Below are 21,810 nucleotides of genomic sequence, written 5' to 3' on the forward strand. Positions count from 1 at the left end.
TCACGGATTTTTGTTTATCGCGGGTGGTCCTGGAATGGAACACCCGTGATAAATGAGGGACCACTGTATGCAAAATCTGAAAATTCAGCTCTTTGGCCCAATAACATTCTACTTTTACTAATCACTAAATTTAGATTGATTCAGAATCTTTAACAATCTGTTTTAAATGTTAACTTAGCATCTTGATTTATTAATCACTTTAATTTTGCTATACTTTGTATCTGTCAGGTTTTCTTTTGGTTTCTTCTTATGGTTGACTTTTGGTTTTGATACTGATTTTGATCTACATATTTATAATATTTTACTTGTTTGATGTGAAATGCTATGCAGAATCTTTCAGCAATTGTGTCAATAAGAACTGTAAAATAAATACATATGAATCCTATAACTTTGTTTTTCTTTGCTCCCTCGAGTTGTACTCTCAATTTTTTGCAATATTTATTTATTTTATTTTTATATATTTGTTTTGTCAAGTACATATTGGAGATATGTAAAGATATAATAATATTTATATACATGATACTAGTAAAAAGAAAAATAAGAAAAAACATTAGATATAATAATACTCATATACATGATACTTGTAAAAAAACTATAAAGAAACATTAGGACAGGGGACGGAAGGCACACTGGTGCACTTATGCACTTATGAACGCCCTTACTGACCTCTTAGGAATCGAGAATCGGGACTCGGGAGAGGTCAGCAATGAATAGTCTAAGGGTAATGTTTTGGGGGTTAGGATATGTTACTACAGAGTCTGAAAGTGAGTTCCATGCCTCAGCTACTCAGTTACTAAAGTCGTATTTCCTGCAGTTGAGTTTGGAGCATCTAATCATGTTTTTTCTTCTAAAGTGCATGGCACTTTCTCTCAAGTAGGATGAGCAGGATATTAGCTTGATTTTTTGGGGGGGAGTGTGTGGCAGGGATACAATAGACTGTACTGCAATTATCAGCATACACCCACCTTTATAGTTGGAGTGACAAGCATGCCTCCTGCTGGATTCATATCTACTCTTTTTTGGAACAAGGTTTTCTGCTTCCATGGAAAATCCTGAACCAAGATGTCAAGCTGTTTTGGAGCATTGTCTCCATGGGCCTCCACCAAAATTTGCTCATCTGTATCTGTTCGCAGAACACCAGGGGTGATGAGGGTGTAGCTGCAGAAGAAGAAAAGAACATCTTTTGAGTTAGTCTGCTTAGGAAAAGTGAGGCATTTCATGAGGCATCTCCATAATCTCTTCTTTTAGAAAAATGGAGAAATAAATGGTTAAAACAACTAGAAAGCTTCCAAATACAGTTTAAAAAATGGTAAATCTTTATCTTTTGGGGGGGGTATTATTTTTCCTCCACACCTTACAGAAATACAAATTCACATACCTTCAATTATAATACAATACAATATAATATCAATTGCCAAATTCTTAATCAAAATTCTTAATTATTTATCTGTTTTGTTTTGGTATACATCATTTATATTGGGCTACCTCCTTTTCTAATTTTGTCATCTGGATTTCAAAGAATGTTTTCTGTTCTCATTCAGGCTCAAAATGCTATTAGCTATCAAAATTTCTCTTGGCTATTTGCTTTTTTCTACTAAAACTATGCCATAGTGCTTCAGTCCATTTCTTATATTCTTACTTATCTCATTCATGTTTTTTAAACCTCATTTTAATATACCGTATATACTCGAGTATAAGCCGACCCGAGTATAAGCCGAGGCACCATTTTTTGGCACAAAAACTGGGAAAACTTATTGACCCGAGTATAAGCCGAGGTTAGAAAATGTAGTGGCTACTGGTAACTTATAAAAATGGAAACCAATAAAATTACATTAATTGAGACATCAGTAGATTAAATGTTTTACAATATTTATTTTAAAGAGGGTAAACAATATTTATTTCAAAGTGGGTAAATAAAAGGAATCTGATATTTACAATAAATTAAATAAAATTAAATAAATTAAAAAGTAAAAAAAGTAGTTCAATCAGCAACCAAGCTAAAACCTATGAGTCAAAATCCCTCAAAACCGGATTCTTCCTCCTCATCTGTTTCTCCAAATAGAGCTTCAGCATTAGCTGCTGTGAGATTATCAGCATAGATGTTATCATCATCGCTGAGTTCACAGTCATCACCATCACTGCCATCATTCTCAAACAAAGCACTGTCTTCATTACCGTCCATGGCATTACTAATGCCACATTTCTTGAAAGCACGTTGTACCATGTCTTCTGGGATGTCTTCCCAGGCATCACGGACCCACTTTGTTATTAGTTCTATGTCGGGCTTCTTTAGATTTCCGACTTTTGTTAGATGGGCTTCACCAGATGACATCCATTCATGCCACATCTTCCTAACACGATCCTTGAAAGGTTTGTTTAAGGAAACATCTAGGGGCTGCAATACAGATGTAAGCCCACCTGGAATAACGGCCAAAGTGACTTGGGAAGATTTTGCCAGTTTTTTAATGTGATCAGATATGTGGGCTCTGAACATATCCCAAACAAGCAATGATGGTTTTTTCTTTAAGGCTGCTCCTGGTCGTCCGTTCCAAATCTGTTCCAGCCATTTTTTTGTTCCGTCTTCGTCCATCCAGCCTTTTATGTGCGCACGCACAGTAATTCGTGGTGGGAATTTTACATGCTTGGGCAAGGTCTTTCTTTTAAAAATAATGACAGGCCGTAGCTTTGTTCCATTAGCCAAACATGACAGAACAACTGTGAAATGGTTTTTTTCATTTCCTGTGGTTCTGAGTAAAATAGTTTTATCTCCCAAACTTGCCACAGTTCTGTTGCTTGGAAGATCAAATGTCATAGGTGTTTCATCCATATTCCCAATATCTCCCAGATCATAATTATGGATCTTTCTTTGTTTTATGATGAATGAATGAAACGACATCACCTTTTCATCAAGGTCTTTTGGCAATTTTTGTGAAATCTTTGTTCTTTGCCGCAAACATAGGCCAAACCTGTTCATGAAACGGGTACACCATCCTGCTGATGCAACAAAATTTTCAATGCCTGGTGCTTTCAATTTGTCATCTTTAGCCATCTGAAGGGCACGCAGGCGAATTCCCATTCGTGTTACACAGTAGCCATTTTGACGACACTCCATAACCCATTCATACAACTGATTCTCTAGAGCCCCATATGACGTTGATAAACCACGACGAGCTTTTTTTGTCTTTGGAATCTTCTCCAAGTCAGCTTTCATTTTTCTCCACTCTCTCACTTGCTTTTCGTCAACACAAAATTCCCTACTTGCAATACTGTTATTGCTTGCTTCTGCTCTTGACACAACCTGAAGTTTAAAACTAGCTGCATATGACCTCCGTTTTTGTTTTGGTCCAGGATTACCGGTAGATGTACTGGGATCCATTTCTAAGAGGATAAAAAAAAATTGTTTTAATAAACCCTCTGCTTATGTCAATCCCCTGCTGCTCTGCCTCCCTGCTGCTCTGTCTTCTTACCGGCACAGAGCGTGTGATGTTATCATGCTGCCTGTGCCAGATACCGGTACTCCAGACAGCCGCAGGTCTGCGGCTGTCCAGAGTCCACTGTGGAGCAGGGAGCGCTCACTCTCTGCCCAGTAGTGGTAGCTCTTCACCTGTATGCACCCCCTGAAGAGTTGCATATACGGTACTGTATTTTTCAGACTACTGTAGTATAATAGGCACAGGAGCATAACAATCGCATAGATTTTAGAAGTGGAAAACAAGGAAAAAAGTACAGTACCATATTCTGAACAAAAAGGTTTAGTAGGTATTGTTTAATAAAATACCAGTGTACAACCATGTATACTTTTTAAAACCATGTACACTTTTTACAAACTTCAAACTTGACAGCATCAAAGACTTCAACTCCCAGAATTCCTGCACCAGCCATGCTACCTCAGGAGTGGGAGTTGAAGTCCACAAGCCTTCAAACTGTCAAGTTTAAAGACCCTTTGCACTTCTAACCCTAGTTTTAAGGCTAGTGGACTTCAACTCCCAGAATTCCTGCACCTCTTGCAATAGACTGGCTACTGGTAATGGGAACTGCCTGATTGATAGGATTTATACGGTACTGTAAAAGGTGGTCGGGAAGGGAGAAAGATCCCCAGGGGAGTGGGAGAGGCCCATACACAAAATACTTTTGCAGCACAAAAGCCTCAAATCTCCCCCACATGAGCGCAGGAACCGTTGTCTCCACGGCAAGCACTTCAGGAGCCAAGCACGGGAACTGAAGGGAACCGCGCATGCGTGGGCATGCACTTTTCCCGCCCAATCCCTCTCGAGCAATTGCATTATTCAGGGAGTTTGCAACAGATTGCATTATTCAGGGAGTTTGCAATAGATTGCATTGCTCGGGGAATTTGCAACAGATTGCATTATTCAGGGAGTTTGCAACAGATTGCATTATTCAGGGAGTTTGCAATAGATTGCATTGCTCGGGGAGTTTGCAACAGATTGCATTATTCAGGGAGTTTGCAATAGATTGCATTGCTCGGGGAGTTTGCAACAGATTGCATTATTCAGGGAGTTTGCAATAGATTGCATTATTCAGGGAGTTTGCAATAGATTGCATTGCTCGGGGAGTTTGCAACAGATTGCATTATTCAGGGAGTTTGCAATAGATTGCATTATTCAGGGAGTTTGCAATAGGTTGCATTATTTAGGGAGTTTGCAATAGATTGCATTGCTCGGGGAATTTGCAACAGATTGCATTATTCAGGGAGTTTGCAACAGGTTGCATTATTTAGGGAGTTTGCAATAGATTGCATTGCTCGGGGAATTTGCAACAGATTGCATTATTCAGGGAGTTTGCAACAGATTGCATTATTCAGGGAGTTTGCAATAGATTGCATTGCTCGGGGAATTTGCAACAGACTTCATTATTTAGGGAGTTTGCAATAGATTGCATTATTTAGGGAGTTTGCAACAGATTGCATTGCTTGGGGAGTTTGCAACAGACTTCATTATTTAGGGAGTTTGCAATAGATTGCATTATTTAGGGAGTTTGCAACAGATTGCATTATTTAGGGAGTTTGCAATAGATTGCATTATTTAGGGAGTTTGCAATAGATTGCATTATTTAGGGAGTTTGCAACAGATTGCATTGCTTGGGGAGTTTGCAACAGATTGCATTGCTTGGGGAGTTTGCAATAGATTGCATTGCTCCATGCATTCGGATCAGAGGGCACCAAAGAGAAGTGGCGAAACAGAAGGACCAGGATTCCCATTTTTGAGAGTCAGACGTGGAGATCGGGCTGTGGAGGTCGCGCTTTTCCACCCTTCGGGGCTCCAAATTCCAATGTAAGAAAGAAAGGTGGCGTGGAGGGACGATAAAAGTGCTGAGGCACTGCCTTTAAGGCAAATTTAAGGTGTTTTTTATTCTTGCTTTTCATAAAAGGGACAGGCAAAGGCTTCCCTCAGAGCTACCACGAAAGAAGCAAGGCTGCTGCCAGCGCCACCATGCCCGCCCCCTCCTTCAGCCTCCAGCCCCATTCTCCTTCCTCTTGGTTTGAGAGGCGAAGGGCACTCCGATCGAAGCGGCTGTGGGAGGGGTGGGGCAGGTGCCTCCTCTCCCGGGCTGAGGTCCACCCATACCGGTAATTGCCCAAAGCTGAGAACCCCTGCATTCAAACTTAAGAAACTTGGCCAGTTTTAACCCTGCTGTTCTGTTCGGGTCATATGTGACCCGAAGCCAAGTTTGAGTCCCCTCTAAAAAAATTTCCCTGCATATCTGAAACTTGCAATTTCATGACTTTTCATCATTTCAGGGGTTCTCTCTATGAGAATTTTTTTGGGGTGGGGGGTTTCTTTCTTGCTGAAAAAAAAAGTCACACTTCTGTTCCCGGGTCACCCTTGACCCGGACCGACAACTCTTCATTTGAAGTGCTTATGTTTGGTCCATTTGAAAACTTTTTTCACTTGGAAAATAGTCTGAACATTTCTGCACACAATGATATGAAAATTGAACTGAAAAAAATTATGCATATTGCTTTAATTTGGTTATAAAAGGCAGACACCCCCTTTTTTCTGAATTTTTTTCAATTTATAGATAGTTTAGCTTGCAAAATATGTTCAATTTTACTAAAGTTGGTGTGGGATTGGTAGTTTGAATATTTCTGAATACCATATAAGAAAAAATATAAATGAACTGAAAAAAAAATGATTCTTATTTGTTTATTTTGCCTCAAAAGGGCCACACACCCCTCGGCCTTGCCTCAAAATGGCACACCCCCGTGCCATTATGTTCACTTTTTATATATATTTGGCTAGAAATATTTGGAATATCCTTTTGAAAATCAAGCACATTGTAGCCAGAGAACTAATTTTATGAAATAAATCCATGTTACTAAAAAAAAGTATGTAAGTTTGAAATTAACAGCATAATTTTTATATAAATTGAAATAATTGAACACGGGGGGGGGGAGGCATACTTTTATGTGCAAAATAAACCAATATGCATCAATTTTTCCAGTTCAATTTTCATATTATGTTCAGAAATGTTCAAGCTACCAATCCCACACCAAATTTAGTAAAATAGAATGCATTTTGCAGGCAAAATTATCAATAAACCTAAAACAAATTCACAAAAACGGGAGGGGGGAGGCACATTTATGTGCAAAATAAACCAATAAGGATTAATTTTTTCAGTTCAATTTTCATTCCATTGTGCGCAGAAATGTTCAAACTTGTTTCCAGGTGAAAAGAACGTTCAAAAAGACCAAATGTAAGGTACCTAAAATGATCAATTTGCAGTCCGGGTCAAATAGACCCGGGAACATAAGATTAGGGAGTTTTTTCGAAAAGAGCAGCAGGGTTAAAAGGGGGGTTACATAACTCCATCAAAGTGGTATCAGACACAAATCATGCCTTAGTTGTCCCTACCAGTTTGATCGTGCGATCTCTGCCTTTTTTGCTCACTTGCAAAGAATGGACGTGTTGCCTCTAGCTCCTGCAGGCACTCACGGGGAAACCAAAGCAGCACCGTTGAAAGGTTAAAACACGCATGCCTGTTGCCAACGCTTCTCTCCCTCTCCCCCTCCCTAAAGTTCCTCAGGAAAAGACATTTTAGACTACGGTACCCTTCTCCTCATTGGCCGCTTTCCTCCCATCACGTGCATCTACCATAAGTCCATACTCCCCCCTGGGTCTCATTCTCTTTCAGAGGCAATGGGCACCAATACCTTTGCACCCCTTCCTATCTCTGTCTCTCTCTCGCGTGCACTCAGTTTCTTCGGCTTGGGCTTGGGTTACATGTACCGGTTACATGTGTGCGCCTTTTCTCTCCACCTGCCCCACCAGCGTTCCTGTTAACGTGTCCCCCGGCTCCAGTTCCAAGAGGAGAGGCAAAGGGGGCTCCGAGCTGTGGGAAGGGTAGGGAAGGTACTTCTCCGTTCCAGCAAAGTTGCCAGCCAACTGCTCCGACGAGAGAGGAACAGATGATGCGAAGGTGGGGGGGGGATCATGAAGCAGGAATCCCCCCCCACCTTCGCATCGTCTGTTCCTCTCTCGTCGGAGCAGTTGGCTGGCAACTTTGCTGGAACAGAGAAGGGAAGGTACCTTCCCTACCCTTCCCACAGCCGCGTCACTCGGAGCCCCCTTTTACTTCCTGCTTGGAGCTCCTGCAGCTACGGTACTTCTCCGTTCCAGCAAAGTTGCCAGCCAACTGCTCCGACGAGAGAAGAGCAGACGATGCGAAGGTGGGGGGGGGGAACGGAGAAGGGAAGGTACCTTCCCTACCCTTCCCACAGCCGCGGAGCCCCCTTTTACTTCCTGCTTGGAGCTCCTGCAGCTACGGTACTTCTCCGTTCCAGCAAAGTTGCCAGCCAACTGCTCCGACGAGAGAGGAACAGACGATGCGAAGGTGGGGGGGGGATCATGAAGCAGGAATCCCCCCCCCACCTTCGCATCGTCTGCTCCTCTCTCGTCGGAGCAGTTGGCTGGCAACTTTGCTGGAACGGAGAAGTACCGTAGCTGCAGGAGCTCCAAGCAGGAAGTAAAAGGGGGCTCCGAGTGACGCGGCTGTGGGAAGGGTAGGGAAGGTACCTTCCCTTCTCCGTTCCAGCAAAGTTGCCAGCCAACTGCTCCGACGAGAGAGGAACAGACGATGCGAAGGTGGGGGGGGGATCATGAAGCAGGAATCCCCCCCCACCTTCGCATCGTCTGCTCCTCTCTCGTCGGAGCAGTTGGCTGGCAGCTTTGCTGGAACGGAGAAGGGAAGGTACCTTCCCTACCCTTCCCACAGCCGCGGAGCCCCCTTTTACTTCCTGCTTGGAGCTCCTGCAGCTACGGTACTTCTCCGTTCCAGCAAAGTTGCCAGCCAACTGCTCCGACGAGAGAGGAACAGACGATGCGAAGGTGGGGGGGGGATCATGAAGCAGGAATCCCCCCCCCACCTTCGCATCGTCTGCTCCTCTCTCGTCGGAGCAGTTGGCTGGCAACTTTGCTGGAACGGAGAAGTACCGTAGCTGCAGGAGCTCCAAGCAGGAAGTAAAAGGGGGCTCCGAGTGACGCGGCTGTGGGAAGGGTAGGGAAGGTACCTTCCCTTCTCCGTTCCAGCAAAGTTGCCAGCCAACTGCTCCGACGAGAGAGGAACAGACGATGCGAAGGTGGGGGGGGGATCATGAAGCAGGAATCCCCCCCCCCACCTTCGCATCGTCTGCTCCTCTCTCGTCGGAGCAGTTGGCTGGCAGCTTTGCTGGAACGGAGAAGGGAAGGTACCTTCCCTACCCTTCCCACAGCCGCGGAGCCCCCTTTTACTTCCTGCTTGGAGCTCCTGCAGCTACGGTACTTCTCCGTTCCAGCAAAGTTGCCAGCCAACTGCTCCGACGAGAGAGGAACAGACGATGCGAAGGTGGGGGGGGATCATGAAGCAGGAATCCCCCCCCCTTCGCATCGTCTGCTCCTCTCTCGTCGGAGCAGTTGGCTGGCAGCTTTGCTGGAACGGAGAAGGGAAGGTACCTTCCCTACCCTTCCCACAGCCGCGGAGCCCCCTTTTACTTCCTGCTTGGAGCTCCTGCAGCTACGGTACTTCTCCGTTCCAGCAAAGTTGCCAGCCAACTGCTCCGACGAGAGAGGAGCAGACGATGCGAAGGTGGGGGGGGATTCCTGCTTCATGAGTCCCCCCCCCCCCCACCTTCGCATCGTCTGCTCCTCTCTCGCGCCGTCGGAGCAGTTGGCTGGCAACTTTGCTGGAACGGAGAAGTACCGTAGCTGCAGGAGCTCCAAGCAGGAAGTAAAAGGGGGCTCCGCGGCTGTGGGAATGGTAGGGCAGCTGCCGGGCTCCCGCGGTGCGCCCTCTTGTGGTCACCCGGCGCCCTCTTGTGGTCACCCGAGTATAAGCCGAGGTCGGGTTTTTCAGCCCATTTTTGGGACTGAAAAACTCGGCTTATACTCGAGTATATACGGTAACTGCCCTTTAGGAGGAAAGTTCCAAATTTACTTCTCTTCATACAACAAGGAAAAAAATTATTGGTTCATATCATGCCTTAAATCTAATTATAGCAATAGCAATATGGAGGGGTGGGTATTATTAAGAATTTAAATTATATTACCTTCTTTCTGTGCTTAAACATTATATCATTCCTTTCATTTTACAAATATATCATTTCTAATTTAGCAAATCATAATTATAGTGTAATATATTTTCTATTTATTTTTCACTAAACGTATCTTCCATTATCAATAATTAGTACAGTAATAATTTTCCATAATATATATGTTTTTCACTGTCATTCCCAATGCAATAATCTTCCCTAATCTATTTGCTTTCACTGCCATTCGCAGTGTGATAATCTTCCTTAATCTATATATCTTCCCTAATCTATGTATCTTCCCTATTCTCTATATCTTCCACTGTTAAACTCAGTGTTAATAATCTTCCCTAATCTATTTAATTTCACTCTCATTCCCAGTGTAATAGCCTTCCCTACTCTATATATCTTTCACTGTCATGCCCAATATAATAATAACCCCTAATCTGATTTTCACTAATCATCTCAGTGTAATAATCTTTCATCTATTTGTTTTCACCATATTTCTGATCTTCCCTAATCTATTCGAAATCCCAGACCTTTCCAAAATAATAATAATAATAATCAGTACTATTTATTTTTCCCATAGTAATCCTCCTTTATTCATAGCTTTATTATATCCCTTTCCCCTTTCCCCCTATTTTTCTTTTACCATTATAATTCACATTATAATAATCTTATAGTTCAGATAATTAATAAATTAAAATTTATTAATTGGATTTCTATGCTGCCCCTCTCCGAGGACGCTGTTTCTACAAATCCATTTAAGAACCTTATACAATTTATCACTATCTAAGTCTTCTTCCACCTGTTCCTTTCCTTTCAACTCTTCTTTTATTTTCTTATTTATATTTACCAAATAGCTGCTAGCTTTTCACAATTCAATTTTAATATTTCAATTAATAGTTCAATTAATAATTAAATAACTATTTATCAATGTTATAAATTTGTAGTTTTATCATTGTCCAAATCTTCTCCTCTCTGTTCCTTCTTATTTGAGTTCTTCTTTTACTTTCTTGGTTTTATTTTTATTTTTATTTTTTATTATTATTATTATTATTATTATTATTATTATTATTATTATTATTATTATTATTATTTTAAAATGTCTAGTCCCCTTTCTCAATTCAATTTCTGTGCTGAAAATAAAATCTGTAATATTCACATGTTTCTGCAGTTCTATAAAATAGTTCTTGTAGAACAATGTAAATTCTCCTCTTCAAAGTGTTGTAACCTCCAGATGGAAATAATTTAAAAAGTTCACAGTCACAATCAGTTTAGAAAAGATGATCCAGGAGCCAAGGTCGAAAAACACATTATATATCCAACAAATCTTCTCCTGTCATTATTTCTCCAACCAACAGGTGGCAATCTTATTAGTTCCACAAAAAATATTTTAAGCTTATTTATATAATTAAAAATTTAATTTTTTGATTAAAACTAATTTGCTAAAATTCATGAAAATAGTTCAATAATCTGATAAACAAATTTTAAAATCCTCAATTTTGGGCTTTTATTGTCCTTCCAGAAGCTTTCTGCTATTCCTCTCCATTTTTGCTTCCAAGTTTTTGTTTCCATTTTAAAAATCAAGAAAGTCAATCCAAGCTCTGATTGGCCGAATCACTCACCAGTACCATTCTTAATTCTGTTCCTCTCGCTCCAGTGTATTTCTTAGTTCCTCTCTCCAAATGACTTCCAGCTTACTTTTAAATCCTTTCGTTGCGGTATCAGCTCGGCTTCATTGGCTTAGGCACAGCAGCCTAGCTGATTTCACACCGCTGCCGGCCCCAAACCAGACCCCCAGCAGTGTCCCCAGCATCACCTTTCCTTTCCATCGGATCCAAAGCCCCCTGGGCAGCGGGGATTTGGAGTTACCCCATGGGTGAGAGGAAACTCTGTGCCACTGGCGCCATTGAGTCCACCCCTCTCCTTAAATCTTTATTTTTATATCACTTGAAAGAGATTTGGGGAGCTGTATGGGGGTTATAAAATGGGAGTGATCATTACAGTAAAGTGGGTGGTATTGTGATCACATTATAATGAGCAGTGCAGTATCCATTGCAGCTTAAAGGACAATGAAAGAACAGAGTTTGATCACAGATTTAAAGAAGAAAAATAGAATTTTGCCTTCATCCAAGGTCAGGCAATTCCCAGCTTGCAGAGCCCAGTACCTAAACCCAGTGACCCATTTGCAGAGCCCTGTACCTGAAACTATGTTGCTGAAATGTGGCTGCAAAATGACTAGATTTTGACAAAACAGGGCATTTTTGCCATCCCCCAGCACCCAGGAACTCCCTATAGGCTTCCAAGACCATTTGCCCACCCAATTTTTGCAGGAAGGGGGTGAAAAATGGTTCATCTTTCACACAAATAGAGCTGTTATTGCCTTCTAATTACCTAATCTAGCATGACTGGAGAAGCAATTCTGGGAATAGAAGTTCACTAGTCTTAAAGCTGTCAAGTTTGAAGACCCCTGGGTTAAGGTTTAGGAGTGCAAGGATCTTCAAACTTGGCAAGTTTAAGACTTGTGGACTTCAACTCCCATTTACTTATTTTATTATTTATTAATTGGATTTCTATGCTGCCCTTCTCCAAGGACTCGGGGCAGCTCACAACACATAAAATACACAATATACAATGTCTTCGATCCAATTAATTACTTAAAAATGTTAAAAAAAAACAAAGAACCATGAAAAGAAAACAAGCATTCCATTCACTCCACATTCTCTCAACACACTCATTGGCCAGGGGGCAAGATCTAATAGCCCCAGGCATGGCAGCATAGATGAGTCTTCAGACTCTTATGGAAGATGAGGAGGTTGGGAGCAGTACAAATCTCCACGGGCAGCTGATTCCAGAGGGGTGGGGCCAACACAGAGAAGGCTCTCCCTCTAGGCCCCACCAAATGACATTGTCTACTTGATGGGATCTGGAGAAGGCCAACTCTGTGGGACCTGACCGGTCACTGGGATTCATGCGGCAGAAGGCGGTCTCAGCGGTATTCTGGTTCCATGCCATGTAGGACTCTATAGGTCATAACCAACACTTCAAATTGAATTCAGAAACCAATTGGCAGCCAATGCAGACTGCTCGTGCAGCTGCATTCTGCACAATTTGGAGATTCTGAACGCTTGTAGCCCCATGTAGAGAGCATTGTAGTAGTTGCACCTTGAAGTGATAAAGGCATGAGTGACTGTGAGCAGAGACTCCTTGTCTAGGTAGGGCCACAACTGGTGCACCAGGCAAACCTTGGAAAACATCCCCCTCACCACAGCCAAAAGATGATGTTCTAAAATCAGCTGTGGATTGAGGATGATACCCAAGTTATGGACCCTCTCTGAGGGGGTCAAAAGTCCCTCCATTAGGGTGATGGATGGACAGATGGAATTGTTCTTGGGAGGTAATATCCACAGCCACTCCGTCTTGTCAGGGTTAGGTTTGACCCTGTTGGCACCCATCCAGATCCTAACAGCCTCCAGACACCGGCACATCACTTCCACTGCTTCACTGAGTTGATATGAGGGTGGAGATGTATAACTGGGTATCATCAGCGTACTGTGCATGTAGCTGTGCATGTGTGGAAGCCACATGCCTATCCGTGAAAGCTACACACCCATTCATGCGCACACTCACATTTTCAGCGAACTAGTGGTGGAATTATTTGAATTCTACCATTGCTACTTATCCTCCAACAAAAGACTGTGGTATAGATCTGGAAGCTTTTTTAAAGAAACAGAATGGGTGAAACATGGAAAAATAGAAACACATACAATAAGAACCCAAATACAAAATAAATAGTTTTGAGGTGCTGGCGAGCATAACAATTAACACTTGCTTTTTTGCTTCCAATAGAGTGATGTAACTGCAGTTTCCAATAAATCTGGAAACCTGATAGTGGTCTAAGTTTCGAATATAACATCCCATTTTTAGCCTCGTCCTTAGAATTGCTGAGGTTATCTGATATATATCCAGCAACATTCTGTAGCAACAGAACAAGAGTCACGTCTGAGGGAATCTGGGCAGTGACTTAGTTTTGAGGCTGGAACATCACTGCTCCTGCTGCTATACGGCTGCCCTCAGATTCTGCATTGTATGGACGATTTCTATTCATCAAGGATCTGTAAGATGTTGAACACTCTTCCTTCGGAAAATATTCTTGATTGCTCCAGATCCATCTCTGAAAGAAGGAAACTAATTTGTTTTGTTGATGTAATAGTCTCTGATGTATTTGTCTTACACCGAGTGTTAGGATCCTCTGGTGACTGACTGAATAGGGTTCCTCTTGAGCAAATACCATGGAAAACAGTGCAGAAAACTGCTTCAATTGCTTTTTGGCCTTTACTGATGTTTGTGGTGTAATTGTAGGCTGTTGCAACAAACACAAACTTTGTATTGGAGCCAGGGGTGGGTTCTACTTACTTTCCCTACTGGTTTGGGGTCGCGTCAGAAGTGCTCCCGGGTTAAACTCATCTGTGCATGTGCAGGAGGCTTTGTGCATGCGCAGAGGGTTATTTTCATGTAAATTTGGCTCCGGTGGATGAATTTCAAGTCGAAGGACCAGTTCGGGGTCATTTCCAACCGGCCATCTCTGCCAGTTCAGTGACGGGTGGAGAATTCCCACTACCAGTTCTAAAGAACTGGTCTGAACTGGCAGGAACCCACCTCTGGTTGAAGCTGATTTGTGGTTTTCTGCCGCACACAGAGGGCTTGCTTCCACAGAGACCCTCAAATCAGGTTCATCATCATTAGATTTATATCTCACTTTGGTTTTGTACAATTCAAGACAGCAGCATATATAAGTTTGCTGCCTCCCATTTCTCCCACAAAACCCACTCTGTGAGGTGAGTTGGGCTGAGAAAGGGGCCAGCCCGAAGTTCCCTGCCTAAGGAAGCGCTAGAACTCAAAGACTCTTGATTTCCAGGCCGGCACTTTAATCACCACATCAAACTTGCTATACTAATGTTAAAGCAGTATCTACCCACCTGATCCAGCATTCTCCAAAGACAGCCCTCAGTTCTACAAATTTGGTTTAATTTGTCAGCCCCAAGTAAGGGTCATGAGGAGAAAGGCACTGTGTTGCCATTTTGTAATATCCAAATGTCAACAGTTGAAGCCTTTTACAAAACTTACAGGGAAAGAAATGGGAGGTTTTGTTGCCAAGCTGTATCCATAATAACACCATAAGCATATTTACTACAAAAGTAAAAGTAAAGCAATGGGGAAAAGAAAAAAAAAACATTTTTAGATGGCAGATTAATGAGTACATTGTCTTGTTTGAATGGGAGATTAAGGCTGTGTAAATCAAATCCCTCTAATATTATATATTGCCAACAAATGCCTTATCACATCATGATATCTTTAGTCACATTTTATTGGCTCTGGCTCTGTTTACATTTAAACAAAGCAATTTGAAAGTGAGGCCTGCTGGCATTTCCTCCTTGCAATCTGATAAAGGTGCAGTTTTGCATAAATTGTCTGCAGTGTAATTTAATAGGGTTCTCAGACCTAACTGATTACTTTTGCAAACTACGGGATATATGGAGATTGAAGTAACCAATAGTACCTGCAGGAATGTATCCTCATATAGACATAATAGATGATAATAGATAATGTTATCTATGTTATCAGAGTGCATGTTTTGTCAGAATTGGCTGTTACATTATTTAGATGATACCTGTATGTAGGAAAGTTGGATGTTGGCAAAGTGAGGTGATGGGAAATTATTGGTCAGGGAGGCAATAGAGACAGGCTAAAATCCACAATGGCACAGCCAATTTCAAGCTGAGGTTTATTTCTGAGAAAGAAATACTACGTATGTGTGTCATGAAATGACATTAGAAACTCATGCATGGCTCCTGCTATTAAAATTCTCCAGTGCTTGAGATCGTTAATGCAAACAGTATTAGAAATTGTATTTATTTATGTATTTATTTATCAATCCATTCAAATCTATACAAATTATTGCCATCTAATGAGGGCCCCCATTCCAAAAGCCCTAAAAAGAGGATTCTTTTCACTTTCCTCCCTCAAATAGGCATTTGAGTTGAATTGAATTGAATACATTATTTGGCCAAGTTTGATTAGACACTCAAGGATTTTTTTCTCTGGTACAGAAGCACTCAGTCTACTTGCAAGGCAACAGAGAATATAATAACTTGAGGATCGACCTACTCTAAAGTAAAACTGCTACTGAGAAGGCAATGTTAAGAGGGACTTTCTGGTGAAAAGTGGGCTTCCTGGAGAGGGGCGGCATACAAATCTAATAAATAATAATAATAATAATAATAATAATAATAGACATTTATTTGTTTGTTTGTTTGTTTGTTTACTTACTTACTTACTTACTTACTTACTTACTTACTTACTTACTTACTTACTTACTTACTTACTTACTTACTTATTTGTATGCCTCCCCTCTCCAAAGACTCAGGGTAGCTTACAACATATAATAAAAAACTATAAAATACAATGGCAAATCCAATTACTGTATTTTTCAGAGTATAAGACACACCAGAGAATAAGACGCACCTTAGTTTTTGGGGAGGAAAATAGGGGGGGGTCTGCTTATCAGGTGTTAATGTGGCTGGTGTCCTTAGTCTGGTCAGCTTCAGTACATTATTTTATCCCCTGGTTAAGGGCTTAAAAAAATATTCTCAGAGAGTAACAATGAAAGAGCTTGCAAGCCAATAAGAGCTAGGAACACCATTAGCACCTGGAAAGAAATGGTCTGAGCAAGTAGAGCAATGGGAAAAACCCTGCAAAGACTTAGGGCTTGGACAACATTCTTCTTTGCAGAGAGTAACAATGAAAGAGAGCTTGTAAGCGGATAAGAGCTGGGAACATTTTTAGCACCAGATTAGGGCTGGAAAGAAACATTCGGAGCAAGTTAGACCAATTGGGGGGAAAACCTGCAAAGACTTAGGGCTTGGAAAACATTCTTCACAGAGAGTAACAATGAAAGAGCTTGGGTACATTAATAGCACCTGGTTAGGGCTGGAAAGAAATATCTGGAGCAAGTAAAGCAATGAAAACCCCCCCTATAAAGACAGGGTTTGGAATACATTCCTGGCAGAGAGTAACAATGAAAGAGCTTGCAAGTCAGTAAGAGATGGGAACATTGTTAGGGCTTCAAAGAAATTTACTCAGAGCATGTTAAAGTAATGAAAAAAAACCTGCAAAGACTTAGGGCTTGGAAAACATTCTTCGCAGAGAGAAACAATGAAAAAGTCTGCAAAGAAAGAGCTGGGAAGATCGTGAGCAGGTAGTTATGGCTGAAAAAAAGCTGCATTCAGAGTATAAGATGCACCCTAATTATCAGCCTTTTTTAGGGAGGAAAGGGGTGTATCTTATTCACTAGAAAACATGGTAATTAAACTAGATAACTAACCTAAAATCCCCAATATTTTAAAAATCTGTACACATTCACACCTCAGCCATACATAATATTCATCGGCCAGTGGGCCAAAATATAATTGCCCGAAGCTCGCTGACATAAGAGAGTCTTACAACTCTTGCGGAAGGTGAGGAGGGCCAGTGCAATGCGAATCTCTGATGGGAGCTTATTCAGAGGGCTGGGGCCCCCACAGAGAAGGTTCTTCCCCTTAGTTGACGGGACCTGGAAAAGGCCAAATCTGCGGGACCTAACTGGCCACTGAGATTCATACAGCAAAAGGCAGTCCCGCAAGTAATCTGGCATGATGCCATATAGGGCTTTATAGGTCATTATCAACACATTGAATTGTGTCCAGAAACCAATCAACAACCAATGCAGTCTGTGGAGTGTTGGAGAAATGTGGACATGTCTAGGAAGGCCCATGGCCACTCACGCAACTGCGTTTTGCATGATTTGAAGTTTTGAACACTCTTCAAAGGTAGCCCCATGTAGAGAGCATTGCAGTAGTCGAATCTTGAGGTGATAAGGGCATGAGCGACTGTGAGTAGAGACTTCCTGTCCAAATAGGGCTGCAACTGGTATACCAGGCAAATCTGGGCAAACAGCATGGGACAAATGATGGCGAACCTTTTGGGAATTAGCATGTCAAATAATTGGGAAATGCCTAATTTGACTCTTATTGCACCTTTATCACACTCACGCACTTGCATGCCACTTGCATGCCTCTAACGAAACAAGCTCAATCTTTTATATATTATTTTTTTTAAAAAAAAATACAGTGCAATTGTGTGGTTGTGTGATTCCCCCAGGATCTGTCTTGTGCCACTTTCCTTCAGAAGACTTTCTGTTGAGAAGTCCCTGAGGTCTATTGAGGCTGCTACGTGTTACCTATGGCCTTTATTTATTTATTTATTTATTTATTTATTTATTTATTTATTTATTTATTTATTTATTTATTTATTTATTTATTTATTCTTTGTCCAATATACAATACATATGGAATGAAATAGACATTAAGTAGTATATACAGGGATAGTAAGTAAAAAAGAAGAGGAGTGGATGAGAGGGAGAGAATATATAGGATATATGAGAAAAGGAAAGGTAATTGGACAGGGGACGTTAGGCACATCAGTGCACTTATGTACGCCCCTTACTGGCCTCTTAGGAACCTGGAGAGGTCAATCGTGGAGAGTCTAAGGGAGAAATGTTGGGGGTTGGGAGTAGACACTATAGAGTCCGGTAATGAGTTCCACGCGTCGACGACTCGATTGTTAAAGTCATATTTTTTACAGTCAAGTTTGGAGTGGTTAATATTAAGTTTGAATCTGTTGCATGCTCTTGTGTTGTTGCGGTTGAAGGTGAAGTAGTCGTTGACCGGAAGGACATTGCAGCATATGATCTTGTGGGCAATACTTAAATCGTGTTTTAGGCGCCGCAATTCTAAGCTTTCAAGACCTAGGATAGTTAGTCTGTTTTCGTAAGGTATTCTGTTTCGAGTGGAGGAGTGAAGGGCTCTTTTGGTGAAATATCTTTGGACATTTTCGATAGTGTTGATGTCTGAAATGTGGTGTGGGTTCCAGACAGATGAGCTGTCTGGCATAAGTTTTGTAGGCTCTAGTCAGTAGTGTGAGATTGCCAAAGCAGAAGCTACGTAGGATCAGGTTAACAACTCTGGAAGCCTTTTTGGTGATATAGTTGCAGTGGGCTTTAGCACTTAGGTCATTTGATATTAGTATTCCAAGGTCTTTTACTGAATGTGGGTTGGCTGTGAGGGTTTGTTTATTCAGTTCATATATGAGGTTTGGATTCTTTTTGCCGATGTGGAGGGTAGAGCATTTGTGGGTTGATATTTGAAGTTGCCAGGTGTTAGACCAATCTGAAACAAAGTCAAGGTCTTTTTGGAGAGTGAGTGTGTTGTCAGTGGTGTTGAAAAGTTTCACGTCGTCAGCAAAAAGCACACAGTTGCTTGTGATATTATCGCAGAGGTCATTGATGTATAGGATGAAAAGGGTAGGACCTAGTACGCTGCCTTGGGGAACGCCACTTTTGACAGAGACGGGGGTGGAAATGGCGCTTCCAATTTTGACGACTTGTTGCCTGTTTGACAGGAATGCAGTAATCCAGTTGTGTAGGAGTCCTGAGAGGCCATAGGATTTGAGTTTTAGGAGAAGTTTGTCATGAACCACTGAGTCGAAGGCTTTGCAGAAGTCAATATAAATTGCATCGATGGATTTTCCTTGATCAAGGTGGGTGGTCCAGATATTTTTGCAGTGAAGTAGTTGTAGGTTGCAGGATAGTTTGTTACGGAATCCAAATTCTTGAAGTGGCTTTGGAGAAAGCTCTTCCATGGCCTCTGCAACCCCGGAAAACCCTGTGAAAGCTGATCCCTTTCCCGCTGAGCCACTCAGCGAGGCTTTGTTTGAGTATGGGTTGGTGTGGGACGTGTGCCCCTATATGTCCCATTCCCACATCAGCTGAGCTCCACAGGGGCTTTGAATCATCCACAGGTTGTGAAAACAGATCGGCTTTGTTGTATCATGATCATCTTTTCACCTGCCTGCCTGCTCGCTGTCTCCAAGCTGTTTCCCACACAAAAGTGGCATGTATTTTAGCATTGAGGTCCAGCATCCAACTTAGAGCAGATATGGGCAAGTTAATCTGTAAAGTGCCTGGCCAGCAGGATCTCCCAGACCCAATATACTAAAAAAAGTACAAGACACTTCAATCCACAGAGTGCAGAAGAATATAGTATGAGAGATTAAGAATGATAACCATCCACATCTTTATATGTTCCCTTGGATTAACAAAAATGTACTTCCTCTTAGCTAACAACTGAAGCTCAGATAAAGCGTCATGGTGATAATTGTCCAATAATTAACTTAATTGTGCTAATCCACATATGCCTTTATAAAACACTACTTTCTTCTGCTGCAATGATCATATACCATTATTGCACAGCTGTTGTTTGTGTTATTGTAATGGTCTGGCAGCTGTAACCATTCATATATTACATTGTTGTCTTCACATCAATCCAAAGAGCAATTGAGCATGAACAATTTGGATTTACAATTCTTTTTATGGACTTTTAAGAGCTGCTCCTTTAAAACAACATCTAGGCAGCCTGACCATGGATTTTGTACATCTATAGTGTAGTTTCACCCATTATTATTGTTAAATAAACACACCCAACAAAATCATTCCTGAGTTTCTGCTTCCTGAAACCCTAACAAGGAACTAGCCATAGATGATCATACTCTGGAGGGAAAGGTAGGAGGACGTGTCTAAAATCACAAGCCTTGCTTTTTACAATACCACTTGAACACATACCTCAAACACAAATCCTGCCCTTCCAACAGCTTTCCCAAAGTGAAAAGGAAGTGGACTCTACGTTAAAGGTCTTAAACATTGTCTTTTATTTGTTGTTATAGCGTTTAGGTTTCTGGTTCCTTTAAAAGCAATAAATCGATTTGGATTCCGGTCCCTAACAAATCCACATCTAGCATACTGTTGAGATTTGTTCTTCTCTCTTGGATGTCCCTGCTTTGGGTTTACATTCCCAGAGAGTTTGCTTGCAATCCCAAATGGGACCAGAACTGACTGCTTACTTTTCTTTCCTGCAATAAGGATTGTTATATATGTATACTGACAAATCACCTTCTCTGCCTCCCTCTTCTCTTGTCTTTTGCTTTTTCAGTAGCTGATTCTCCATACTGGAACCAGAGACATATAGTCAGCCTCATTGCTGCTATCACTGATATGTCATTTAGCTACACATACAGTGTGCCTGCTGCAAAGTCATACCTGGTTCTCCAGTATATGTACACACAGCAAAATAAATAGTTTCTCAAAACAAGCAGGTAAGCTGGTCTCTATGCCACTGAAATCTTAGCCACGATGGCAACAAGTTGTCAGAAACAAAAAATGTGGGATGGTTGTTTTCTAGATATTCAGCCTTATTGTTTTCTGGAAGTGGTCGAATCTGCTTAGCATTGGTAACATAGATGGCTCCCCAGCTGTAACGGAGAACAAGAGAATCCAGAGAATCTTAACTCCAAGAAAAATTCCTCAGCTTAGAACTTCGGAGCCTGTCACTTCTTATTGATTAATATTTGTATTCCTGTCATGGGATATATTGGACTTTCTGAGAAAGCTCCAAAATGTTTGGAGCCACCTGCAATGAAATTCATTACCCTGCAAAGGACCACAAAGATTTACCAGCGTTGCTTTATCCCCCACCCTGCTGAAATATCTATGATACTTACAGCCCCCCATGGGAAGACCCTGGACAACCAATCAATAGAGCAACCACCAGGTACAGAGCCATCCCCTTCATGGTAGTCCAGAAGGGCAAGAGAAGTGTTGACAACTCCAGTACTTATCCAGAGAGACTGCTTTGAAGCCAAGCCCCTTTGCAATTGGTGAATGTTTAATCAGTACTTTCGGGGGTTGGGGGAGGGAGTGAAGCGAATTTCTGAGGAAATTAATAAGGCTCTTAAAAACCACAGTGGATTATTTGTCTTCTCTCTCTTAGTTCAACATGATTGCTAAGTAGCATTTTTGTACAGTCAGTTTCACTATGTTTTTTATATATATGCTGTGAGCCACCTTGAGTCCTCAGAGAGGGGCGGCATACAAATCCAATTAATAAATTGTGCAATTGTAATTCTTGCTGCCGTTAATATATGCAATGTTATATAGTACTGTTCCCATCTTTTGATCAATTATGCCTAATATAAATGCTTCTGGTTTTTTATTAATTTCCAGTTTTGTCAATTCCTTTAACCAATTTTGTATTTTGTTCCATAATTTCTTGATGTATGGGCATGTCCACCATATATGAAAGTAGTTTTTTTCATTACATCCCCAGCAATTTGGTTTAAATTTTGGATACATTTCC

General features: G+C 41.5%; 1 protein-coding gene across 2 annotated transcripts in view; it reads right to left on the reverse strand.

Moving 5' to 3' along the window:
* The window catches only part of LOC139161888 (A.superbus venom factor 1-like), a 150,699-nt gene extending 129,421 nt beyond the window's left edge, over positions 1-21,278 (reverse strand). The window contains exons 1-2 of one of the 2 annotated variants that reach the window (XM_070741584.1): positions 21,176-21,278; positions 966-1,158 (exon numbers count right to left, since the gene is read on the reverse strand). In XM_070741584.1, coding sequence (XP_070597685.1) covers positions 966-1,158; positions 21,176-21,246 — 264 coding nt within the window. In that variant the 5' untranslated portion in view covers positions 21,247-21,278. The remainder of the gene's footprint in view (positions 1-965; positions 1,159-21,175) is intronic. The other variant, XM_070741585.1, reaches the window with a different exon arrangement.
* Between the last annotated feature and the right edge of the window lie 532 nt (positions 21,279-21,810).

The sequence above is a fragment of the Erythrolamprus reginae genome, chromosome 2 (genome assembly GCF_031021105.1).
Source record: "Erythrolamprus reginae isolate rEryReg1 chromosome 2, rEryReg1.hap1, whole genome shotgun sequence".
Lineage (NCBI taxonomy): Eukaryota > Metazoa > Chordata > Lepidosauria > Squamata > Dipsadidae > Erythrolamprus > Erythrolamprus reginae.